Genomic DNA, 12702 nt, shown 5'->3' with positions numbered 1-12702 from the left:
CGATGTTAAAAGAAACAAATATATCGATGCCGTTGCCAAATACATTTATTCGCCGAATTATGAAGGCTCGTATATAGTGTGTTCAGATGGTTTTGTCCTAGAAGTCCCTAACAAAACCTGGCACTCTTGAATGAAAATAAACTTTAGTTCCGTTCTTTGACACCAGAATAAGCATGTTCTGAATTATGTTAATCAGGCAGAAATGAAGTAAGTTTAGTTCACGTTCGCACAAAATATGAACTAGTTCATGAACATTTGTTCATTAACCCCTTTTCAGGTACAACACTGCAGGTACCAACACTTGAGACACAAAGACTCGTGATAAGAAGTATAAAATAAAAATTCAACATCACAGCGATATAACAGTGTCTTTGATTCTACATTGATAATTCTGCTGACCGTGATGCACCTGGGCCATCCTGGGTCAAAAAAAATTATATTTTCCTCCCCCCTTCATTGTCCACACCGATTGATCGATGACCCGCCATCGCAGGGTCGCTGCCAGCTGGCCTTGTGCCGTTGTTCGGGCGGTCTGATGGCTCCTCCGGCCCCTCCGGTTTGGGGCTACTTGCTAACCCGGGACCTGGACGCATTGGTATTATTGATGAAAAATTAATTCCCAAATTAAAAAGATGTTTTGCAGGAGAACTTAAGACCATCTGTTTGGTGACTGAAGCTGAACAGAAAATGAGATGCAACAGGAGAATGACGCAGGAAAAGGACAAATACATGGACGTCAAATCAATGTCAAGCCAACTTTATTTGTATAGCCCTTACTCACAAAAGAGTCTGAAAGGGCTTCACAGGCCCACAGTTGACAAACATTGACGACATCCCCAAATCTAAACCCGACTGTCGGGCATGGAAAAACTCAAAACCCCATTTGGGAAAAAGGGAACCCTGAGAAGGGACTGCAGATGGATCCCCCTTTCAGAATGGACCAGGCTGTAATGTATGTTGAGTGGGCAACATTTATCACATACAACCCCAATTCCAATGAAGTTGGGACGTTGTGATAAACATAAATAAAAACAGAATCAAACTGATAAACTTTATTGTTTTTAGCAAATAATCATTAACTTAGACTTTTATGGCTGTAACACGTTCCAAAAAAGCTGGGACAGGTGTAAAAAAAGACTGAGAAAGTTGAGGAATGCTCATCAAACATCTGATTGGAACATCCCACAGGTGAACAGGGTAATTGGGAACAGGTGGGTGCCATGATTGGGTATAAAAGGAGCTTCCCTGAATTGCTCCGTTAGTCACAAGCAAAGATGGGGCGAGGTTCACCTCTTTGTGAACAAGTGCGTGAGAAAATAGTTGAACAGTTTAAGGACAATGTTCCTCAACATATTTTTTTTTTCAATTTAGGGATTTTATCATCTATGGTCCATAATATCATCAAAAGGTTCAGAGAATCTGGAGAAATTTCTATGGGGCTGTGTTAGTGCCAATGGCATGGGTAACTTACACATCTGTGAAGGCACCATTAATGCTGAAAGGTGCATACAGGTTTTGGAGAAACATATGCTGCCATCCAAGCAAAATTTTTTTCATGGATGCCCCTGCTTATTTCAGCAAGACAATGCCAAACCATATTCTGCACGTGTTACAACATCGTGGCTTCGTAGTAAGAGAGTGCGGGTACTAGACTGGCCTGCCTGCAGTCCAGACCTGTCTCCCAGTGAAAATGTGTGGCGTATTATGAAGCGTAAAATACACAATGGAGACCCCGGACTGTTGAATAGCTGACGCTGTACATCAAGCAAGAATGGGAAAGAATTCCACCTACAAAGCTTCAACAATTAGTGTCCTCAGTTCCCAAACGTTTATTGAATGTTGTTAAAAGAAAAGGTGATGTAACACAGTGGTAAACATGACCCTGTCCCAGCTTTTTTGGAATGTGTTGCAGCCATAAAATTCCAAGTTCATGATTATTTGCTCAAAACGATAAAGTTTATCAGTTTGAACATTAAATATCTGGTTTTTGTAGTGTATTCAATTAAATATAGGTTGAACATGATTTACAAATCATTGTATTCTGTTTTTATTTATGTTTAACACAATGTCCCAACTTAATTGAAATTGGGGTTGTAGTATGGTGCTGTACAATGTTAATTATGATGGCATAAGACTCCATTTAAAGAGATGAAGCGTCTCAGGTAGATGCCTTCAGTAAAGCGGTTCTGATTCAGGACCTGGCCCGGTAGGTAGGAGCAGAATCCTCCATAGCAACGACTCCAGATAAATGATCCACCCCAGATCTTGTCCCAGCTGGTTGGTGCAGAACCCACGCAGCAGCAGCCTCAGATTCGGTCATCGCCACCTATCCCCATCTCTGAGCAGGGGAGAAAGGGGGAGGAGTGGTTGCAGTGGCAGTAAAACAGGCCTATGTGTACTTTAACAAAATACCACAGTGTGTAAATAAGTCTTAAATTGAGATTTAAACATTTCTACCGAGGCAGCAGCTCCAATAGGGAATTCCAGAGTGCTGTTGATCAAATAAAAATGCTCTAGAGACTGAAGATCAAAAGACCAGCATGTCGCAAGCGTAGGTTTTGGGACTGTACATACATTGCCACTACGTCAGCGAGATAGGAGGGTGTTAAGCCATGTAATAATTTATGAGTCAGTCACAAAATCTTAAAATCGCTTCTCGAGTGGACCAGGAGCCAAAGCAAGTTGGAGTAATGTGATCAAACTTTCTTTTCCTCGTGTCTTGGTGCAGTGTTTTGTATTAAGTGCAGGCTTTTAATACGACACATGGGAAGACCACAAAACAGCACATTACAAAAGCTGAGCATTACAAAACTCATTTTAGTGGCATGTAGCGTTTGGCATCGTCAACATAACAGTGACAGCTAATCTTATTTTTACATATGATATTACTTATTATTAAATACTGAACAAAAGAGGGCTAAGTACCAATCCCTGCGGGACTCCGCAAGTGACATTGTATTACTTAGAGGTCACATTACCATGGATTACACGGTGCATCCTCTCTGAGAGATAAGATCTAAACCAAGAAATTGCTGTCTGTCATACCGATACACGTTTTGAGGCAATCTCATAGTATGTTATGATTGACGGTACCAAAGACAGCGCTGAGATTGAGTAATAATAGTGTTGAAAAGTAAGGAAAAGATAATTTGTCACTTTTGCAAGGGCCATTTCAGGAGAGTAGCCTGAATCTGGACTGAAAAAGTTCAAATACATTGCTTGTGGCCATGTAATCATTAAGTCAACAATTTAAAAAATAAACACCGGCCTATAATTGCAAAGACTCTCAGCTTTGAGGTTGTTGTTGTTTTTTTTTAGTAAGGCTCGAATAATGGCTGTCTTGAAAGCTGCGGGTATAGTGCCAGAGGAGGCTGATAAATTTAAATTATTTATGATGCAAGGTCCTAAGATTAAAAACAGTTCTTTAACGATTATTCCAAGAAGAGGATCGAGCGACCATGTTGTCGGTTTTGTCCCACATTCATGGATTTTGTGAGTTTTTCAAGGAATACTTAAGATGAGAGACGGTAGCCAGACGAATATCTGCTTAATGGCCATGTAGCGTATATTGGTTGAATAAAAATTAAATTAATTTAGGAGAAAAGAATAAGCCGGAAGCTACCGGTTTAGTGTAATTTTAAATTCAATCCTTAAAATCAAACTATTTTATCCAGTATAGGGGCACCACGTCACTTTTTGTATGTATAAAATTTAGGGAAAGCGACGAAAAACCTTTTTAGAAGAATCACCTTTTATTGTCATAAATATGCATGCATGCACACGAAATTTGTTCTCTGCATTTAAACCATCACGGTGAACACATACACATGTTAGTGGGTATAGTAGCATGGTCGATGTAATAAAATGTAATTACACACCTAAATTACAATTACTTATTACGAGCACTGCCGGTAAAGAGCCCCCCTCCCAAAGTATTTTAAGCAGTTTGAAAGGCTATGTAACAAATTCCTACTGAATAGCATGTGTCCCAGATTGAACTTTAATTTTTTTTTTTTTTTACAAAGACCCGTGGACCAAGGTGGACTGGGGGTTCAGAATTTGCTTTTTTAAGCATTTTCCATTCAACCTAAGACACGTGGGGCACTGGGCGTTAACAATCGGAAAGGGCACCGCCATGGTCTAGCGAATCACCCGTGTAATCCCCTTCCCCTTCCTTGGGTGGTGTTCAGGGTGTAGCCTGCCTCTTGCCCAGAGTCAGCTGGGATAGGCTCCAGCACGCCCGCGACCCTTGTTAGGATAAGCAGTATGAAAAATGGATGGATGGTATTTCCTGAAGCATCAGCATTGATTATTAAATGTTATAGGAACCAATATTAGCAATACTGTATTTAATTGGGATCAGATTGATACCAAATCTTGCATTATTGCACACCACTGAGAACAGCAAAGACACCATGCTGTGTTTTCGTGACTGGCGTAAATCTACCCCTGCGCTTGGCGTAACTCCGCGAGGAGGCAAGTTAGACCCAGTATTAGTAACTTCGTGAACTGCCGTAATCCCCCACATCATAGCCAACTTCAAACCTGTCCAATCGGAGCTGCTCCTCTCATTCCCTTTAAAGGTCAGACGTCAAAGATGTTATGGGCTCATTTAAAATTCATATTTCCATTGTTATGTCAAACATGGACGTAACTTCCAGCAAGTTGTCAACTATAGTTTAGCTAAAAATAAAAGGTTTTTATTAGGCGTATTGAGCACTCCGTGAACATACCCGAAGCTCAAGACACTGGGGTGTGGTTACTCTATCCACCACAAGGGCTACCAGAAGTCATGTTGCAACTACACACTATATGTAATGGTGAGCAACGTGTTGGAATATGAGGAGGAGGAGGATTTCAATGTACAGGAGTACCCAACTGAACTTGGCATCGTCAAACCGTACATTTTTTAACCGATCAGGAGGTCGGAATCTGACAGTGACGACAACGACAACTGGGTCGATGTGACGGTATGTCAAAAGCATGTCTTTTTATACAGCCATGGCTAGAAATAATAGCACCCCGGGAGTGCCAATATTTTTGAGCATGACTATATGTATTATATATTCATAAATGTTTCAGTGACACGGCACAAACTTTTACACAGTATGAAGTATTCCTCTATATTGTGTGCCCCACGCTCGAGTAGCTTTATAACGCCGCACAGAAAGTCTTTGCCGTGTCTGTTGGCTTGTCATACAGGCAAAAGTACAGACGTCAGTACTGAAAACTACTGCGTGGGTCTTTTTTCCCTACTGCCCAGTGCATAGTAACCATAAAAGAGTCATAGGTATATACAAGGAAATGCTTACCTCTTGTCTGCGCCGCTTTGCTGCTGCACCGTGGCATCTGCGAGATTTAGTTCTTTTGCTGGCGGTTGAGGTCCCGAGGGCCGTAGGAAAAATAGTTGGCACGGCAGCTGGTTTCAGCCTCTACCTCTGTATCCAATGCTTTCTGCTAAGTCTTTCTCAAAACACACCGGTTCGAAGTGATCAGCACAGAGTTTGGAATGCTTGCTAGGGACCCTTCTTCCCCTGTCGATTGACTTTGCCTATCCACTGGTCACGTATTCCTTTTTCACTTGAAAAGGCAAAAAAAACTCTTTCCACTGCCTGAACCATTTGTACAACCAAATGCCACACAATAAACACTTGTGACTTTGCTAAATCATACGACAACAACTATACAAGGACGGCAACAACAGCATGGACCAATAGCACACAATAGCACACAATGCCGAATGATATTAGAAATATAACAATGATGATGATGACAATAATAATAATGCATTAAATTAATTGATTTCTCCAATGATTCAGAGGGTTCCATGCACGCTGTTCACATATTTATGAATGAAATGTCTGATCCACCACACGTCAGTTGAGCTTGCGTAGCCATCTGCCTGCACCTCAATGAAATTCACCAAAATTGCTTTGGACTAGTTGTGCCAATAGTTAGACGTGGTCTGAGGACGCACAAGCCTTCCTCCATTTCCCTCTTGCCGTTTACAGTACAAGTCCACCAAAATAGCACTCAGAAATCACTCCGCCAGCCCCGCTGTCATTGGAGAAGCTATTTGACGTCACCGTGTCAACACAGGTCAGTACTATCAATATCTGCAAACAGAAAGCTCGCATAGTAGGAATTAAGTGGATTTGTGCTCGCTTTTCTCTTAACCTTGTAACCATGGGCATAAGGTTGTAAGTTCTATTTTGTTTTATGCTGTTTTTTTAGTTTTCAAAGGCTGTAACTAGTCCATCATAGTGTTTTATTTACACAGACATATTGTTTGTTAATGCAGCCCTATGGGGGCACATGCCAGTGCAAAACGTAGGACGGTCCCAAGCCCGGATGAATGCACAGGGTTGCATCAGGAAGGGCATCCAGCTTAAAACTTTGTCAAACAAATATGAGCGTTCATCCAAAGAATTCCATACCGGATCGGTCGTGGCCCGGGTTAACAACGTCCGCCACCGGCGCCATCAACCTGCAGGACGCCGGTGGAAATTCAGCTACAGTGGGACGAAGTCGAAGAAGAGGAAGTGGAAAGCGGGTTCTTCGGCAGAAAGAGAAGAGGAAAGCACAGAGCCTAGAACTGAATGTGGAGACTTTGAAAGTTGGGACTATGACAGTTGGTTGACATGATGATTAGGAGAAAGGTTGATATATTGTGTGTCCAGGAGACCAGGTGGAAAGGCAGTAAGGCTAGAAGTTTAGCGGCAGGGTTTCCATTATTTTACCATGGTGTAGATGTATTTTAAAAGAAGAGTTGGCTAAGAATGTCTTGGAGGTGAAAAGAGTATCAGATCGAGTGATGAGGCTGAAACTTGAACTTGAGGGTGTTATGTGTAATGTGATTAGTGGCTATGCCCCACAGGTAGGATGAAAGAGGTGAAAGATAAATTCTGGAAGGAGCTAGACGAAGTAGTTCTGAGCATCCCAAACAGAGAGAGAGTCGTAATTGGTGCAGATTGTAATGGACATGTTGGTGAAGGTAATAGGGGTGATGAAGAAGTGATGGGTAAGTACGGCATCCAGGAAAGGAACTTGGAGGAACAGATGGCGGTAGATTTTCCAAAAAGGATGCAAATGGCTGTAGTGAACACTTTTTTCCAGAAGAGCCAGGAACATAGGGTGACCTACAAGAGCGGAGGTAGAAGCACGCAGGTGGATTACATCTTGTGCAGGCGATGTAATCTGAAGGAGGTTACCAACTGTAAGGTAGTGGTAGGGGAGAGTGTGGCTAGACAGCATAGGATGGTGGTGTGTAAGATGACTCTGGCGGTGGGGAGGAAGATTAGGAAGACAAAGGCAGAGCAGAGAACCGTGTGATGAAAGAGACAGGACGAGTGTTGTGCAGCTTTTTGGGAAGGGTTGAGACAGGCTCTCGCTGGACGGGAGGAGCTTCCAGAAGACTGGACCACTGCAGCCAAGGTGATCAGAGAGGCAGGCAGGAGAGTACTTGGTGTATCTTCTGGCAGAAATGGAGAGAAGGAGACTTGGTGGTGGAACCTCACAGTACAGGAAATCATACAAGGAAAAAGGTTAGCTAAGAAGAAGTGGGACACTGACAGGACCGAGGAGAGGCGAAAGGAATACATAGAGATGCGACATAGGGGAAAGGTAGAGGTGGCAAAGGCCAAACAAGAGGCATATGATGATATGTATGGCAGGTTGGACACTAAAGAAGGAGAAAATGATCTATACAGGTTGGCCAGACAGAGGGATAGAGATGGGAAGGATGTGCATCAGGTTAGGGTGATGAAGGATAGAGATGGAAATATGTTGACTGGTGCCAGTAGTGTGCTAGCTAGATGGAAAGAATACTTCGAGGAGTTGATGAATGAGGAAAATGAGACCGAAGGGAGAGTAGAAGAGGCAAGTGTGGTGGACCAGGAAGTCGTTAGTAAGGGGGAAGTTAGAAAGACATTAAAGAGGATGAAAAATGGAAAGGCAGTTGGTCCTGATGACATTCCTGTGGAGGTATGGAAGCATCTAGGATAGGTGGCTGTGGAGTTTTTGACCAGCTTGTTCAATAGAATTGAGTAGATGCCTGAGGAATGGAGGAAAAGTGTGTTGGTGCCCATTTTTAAGAACAAGGGTGATGTGCAGAGCTGTGGGAACTATAGAGGAATAAAGTTGATGAGCCGCGCAATGAAGTTATGGGAAAGAGTAGTGGAGGCTAGACTCAGGACAGAAGTATTTGCCAGCAACTGTAATGTTTCATGCCTAGAAAGAGTAGCCCAGATGCATTATTTGCCTTGAGGATGTTGATGGAAAAGTACAGAGAAGGTCAGAAGGAGCTACATTGTGTCTTTGTAGATCTGGAGAAAGCCTATGACAGAGTACCCAGAGAGGAACTGTGGTACTGCATGCGGAAGTCTGGAGTGGCAGAGAAGTATGTTAGAATAATACAGGACGTACAAGGGCAGCAGAACAGCGGTGAGGTGTGCTGTAGGTGTGACAGACAAATTTAAGGTGGATGTGGGACTGCATCAGGGATCAGCCCTGAGCCCCTTCCTGTTTGCAGTGGTGATGGATAGGCTGACAGATGGGGTTAGACTGGAATCCCCGTGGACCATGATGTTTGCAGATTACATTGTGATCTGCAGTGAAAGCAGGGAGCAGCTGGAAGAACAGTTAGAAAGATGGAGGCATGTACTGGAAAGAAGAGGAATGAAGATTAGCCGAAGTAAAACAGAAAATATGTGCGTGAATGAGAGGGGTGGTGGGGGAAGAGTGAGGCTACAGGGAGAAGAGATAGCAAGGGTGGAGGACTTTAAATACTTGGGGTCAACCGTCCAGAACAATGGTGAGTGTGGTCAGGAAGTGAAGAAACGGGTCCAAGCAGGTTGGAACGGGTGGAGGAAGGTGTCAGGTGTGTTATGTGACAGAAGAGTCTCTGCTAGGATGAAGGGCAAAGTTTATAAAACAGTGGTGAGGCCAGCCATGATGTATGGATTAGAGACTGGCACTGAAGAGACAACAGGAAGCAGAGTTGGAGGTGGCGGAAATGAAGATGTTGAGGTTCGCTCTCGGAGTGACCAGGTTGGATAAAATTCAAAATGAGCTCATCAGAGGGACAGCCGAGGTTCAATGTTTTGGAGACAAAGTTAGAGAGAGCAGACTTGGATGGTTTGGACATGTCCAGAGGAGAGATAGTGAGTATATTGGTAGAAGGATGATGAGGATGGAGCTGCGAGGCAGGGGAGCTCAAGGAAGACCAAAGAGAAGGTTGATGGATGTTGTGAGGGAAGACATGAGGGCAGTTGATGTTCGAGAGGATGATGCAGGAGATAGGCTTACATGGAAAAGGGTGACGTGCTGTGGCGACCCCTAAAGGGACAAGCCCAAAGGTAAAGAAGAAGGTATCTATTGTTTGTTCAACTTTGCAGCCGTGGCCCAATGGTTAAGATCATCGCCTGCCACCGTGGGGGACCTAGGTTCAAAACCCCGACTGGACCATCCGCCAACATCCCCCGGACTCACGGCTGTGGTGTCCTTGAGCAAGACACTGATACCCCGAAATGCTCCCCGGGCGCTTCAGCTGCCCCCTGCTCCAGTGTGTTCCACTAACATGTGTATGTGTTCACTGTGATGGGTTAAATGCAGAGAACAAATTTCGTGTGCGTGCATGCATGTTCATGACAATAAAAAAGATGATTCTTCTGATTCTGATTCTTCTTCTTACTTTGTTCAAAAACTTGACATGATATAGAAAAACTGAGACCCGTTTTAGATTCTGCACCCAAAAATTAGTGAAAAACACCTGTCCGACCTAGCTCAACAAAAATTGTGTTCCCCAGTGTATCATTGTAGATCATGAAGAAAATTCACCCAGTGAGCTCGAGTGATTTTTGTCCAAACACTTAATAGAACTATTGCATCTTCTGTGAGACTATCAAAAGCAGATACATTTTCAACCACATCCTATTAAGTCACAGGTGAGCCAGAGCCAATTTCTGAAAATATTGGCCAATCACTCTCAACTTCTTAAGAGACACAAACCTCTCCAACGGCTAAAAGTCAGAACAATTTATCATATGAATTCTCGCAGACTTCTAATTGATGGTGATAAGAAAGTTGTTTTGCACCACTCGTCATTCAATTTTCATCAAAATGCTAAGTCATCTTGTCAGTTGTCTCTCAATTTATAGACTGCTTTGACAGCACTCTGTAAGTCTCCACCGCTATTACCAATCAATCTTCAAATGTATCAACTCAGCAGTCATTAAGAACATTTATTGTATAACTGCTTAAATTTTAATGCGGTGGTTTGTGCGATCCTATCAATGGACCTGAATCTTGCGCATGTTTGGATTTTGGTTTCCCCACCAAATCTTCTTGCATATACAGTATAAAATAAATAATATAAAATGTTATCATTAAGATGTATTATTCAGTGAGAAATTACATAACATGCCATGTCTGGCAATATTATGTGCCGAGTAATTTTTGGATCAGCACCTTCATCCAACTAAATGAACCAAAAAGATAAAAACATGACCTCCTTGGCTTGCTCCACCTAAAAGTATATTATATTTGTGGGGAAATTCTCATCCAACTCATAATGTTCCTTCATATTTTATTGACATGCAGACGTACTGTATATTGAGACTTAGAGTAAATATTGTTTTATATGGGCAATAATTCCATTCTTATAGCTTGCGTTGCTTTTAATTTTGGGTGAGCTATAAATCATAGGTATAATAAGCTATAAATGTCAAGGAATATTTCATGTCTTAATTCGAAATTAATATAAATTGCTGGATTCTATTAAAATTTCAGACCTTTTTTTTTTTGCACTGCATATTTAATGTGTGCGATGCGACCATTCCAAGGCATACCCCACCACTCGCCCATCGTCAGCTGGGTTTGGGCTCCAGCGCCCCAAAAAAATATTGACTTTAAGTGCTTCAATTATGTTTTTCCATGTGATTTTATTAAGTCTAATGCAAGATTCCTATTTAAGTACATACTGTACCATTTCATTATTCTTATCAAGTAAACCTTTAATTACAGTTTATTTCGAAAAAATGCTTCTTTAGAACCAACACTGAAAAAGAAGTCCTCGCTTAATTTGAACATGCACATCGGTTGCACATAATTTAAATGTATTTAATTAACATACATTATTAGATTTTTTTTTTAAGCAAAGAGAGGGAAAGTATGTCAGTTTACTGAAAATTAATTAATTTTTTCCAGTGAAGAATCTTTTTTGTGTGAGCTCACCCTTGACGTTCATTAGGATAAGTGATATAAAGATGGATGGATGGAAGGATGGACAATTAAATGAAGACTATATATGTAGTTAAATTTAAAGTTAATTTCAAATCAATTGCACTACAGAAGTGTCTTCCTTATAATTCCAGATTGTACCCTTTTGAAAAAAGAAATGGGGCTATAACCCAATACAGTAAACACAAAGTCTATTCTATAGCCTACATGCCGTATTTTTCGTTGACTAAACCGTATATAGAAAGTTTCGCTCCATGGCTAGGAAGATTATATTGATAATAATTTAAAAATAATAAAAAAAAATAAAAAATTATATATATATATATATATATATATGTATTTAATTTACTTTGATCAAAATAATTCTGCTTTGACAGTAGTAAGTGACACGAACTGAGGAGTTTTAACAGTAACAATTGATACTGAATTAATGCCCACAACCATGAAAGCCAGTAAATATAGTATCCACATTTTGCGGCTCAAATGAACTAAAAGTCCGCTTTTTCATGAGATACGTTGCAAATACATGTGCTTCAACATAACTCGAATCATTGAACCTACCTGAGGAGAAAAGAACAAGGGCAGTCCCAAAGAAAAGCATGATGTTTGTGTTTGATGGAAACCTCGGACTTTTTGACGCTGGAATTGGTTGCGCTCTCTGCTGCTCCAGCAGCGCTGATGTGCGTCCCGTAAACAAAACCGCGTGGCCCCTTCAATTCGTTCATCCAGCGTAAAGGAAGAAGAAGCCTGAGAAAGGCGACGGAGAAAATCCGCTCTCTTGCACCTCGGTTGTGCAGTCAGCACGCTGCGTGCACACTTCAATGAGTGAATGCGGACGTCAGGCCAAGCATCACCCTTTTCTTGCCTGCGCTCATCGCGACTATTCTGATGAGTGTGCTCATGTGCGAGCCATGTTGACTGGCTGCAAATGGCTGCGGTTATGATTTGACGTCTCTTTCCCTCCTCCCCTTTTTGTTAGTTCTTTACAAGGCTGTCCAGAATGAGGTACAGTGGCACCTTGGTTTTCATCATTAATCCGTGCCAAAAAGTCTGACTAAAATCGAATCCCATACAAACAAAAAACAATGTTTCCTATAGGAAATAATGTAAATCCAATAATTCTGTTCCAGACAAAAACAATAATGTCAACAAAAAATACATTTAATAGAGAATAACTGAAATAACTAACACTTAATTCCCGGGTTGCACATGATTCATATGTGGCAAACTGACGTAATTGTCCCCTCTTTTCCTCGTAATATGTTAAACTCATTTTAATCATGTGCAACCCATGCACATTTTCAAATCTAATTTTGCAATTTTTTTTTATGCCACCTTGGTTTTACATGAGTACATGTCTCCCATGCTAAAACAGTGAGGCTTAAAGCCCTATTTTCAAAAAGTTACTGATGATTTGAAACTTTTAGGCATTCATAGCAAAGGCAATCCTTACCGACAGAGCAA

At 41.6% G+C, this 12702-nt stretch overlaps 1 protein-coding gene across 2 annotated transcripts in view; it reads right to left on the bottom strand.

The window, feature by feature from the left end:
• LOC133485124 (GDNF family receptor alpha-4-like) overlaps window positions 1-12161 on the bottom strand; it is a 30372-nt gene extending 18211 nt beyond the window's left edge. For both annotated transcript variants that reach the window (XM_061788498.1, XM_061788499.1), the window contains exon 1: window positions 11800-12161. In XM_061788498.1, the coding sequence (XP_061644482.1) occupies window positions 11800-11839 (40 nt within the window). In that variant the 5' untranslated portion in view covers window positions 11840-12161. The remainder of the gene's footprint in view (window positions 1-11799) is intronic.
• Window positions 12162-12702: the final 541 nt, after the last annotated feature.

This window comes from Phyllopteryx taeniolatus, chromosome 10 (genome assembly GCF_024500385.1).
Source record: "Phyllopteryx taeniolatus isolate TA_2022b chromosome 10, UOR_Ptae_1.2, whole genome shotgun sequence".
Classification (NCBI taxonomy): domain Eukaryota; kingdom Metazoa; phylum Chordata; class Actinopteri; order Syngnathiformes; family Syngnathidae; genus Phyllopteryx; species Phyllopteryx taeniolatus.
Note: the sequence above shows the minus strand (reverse complement) of the source record. Positions and strands in the feature narration are given on the sequence as shown.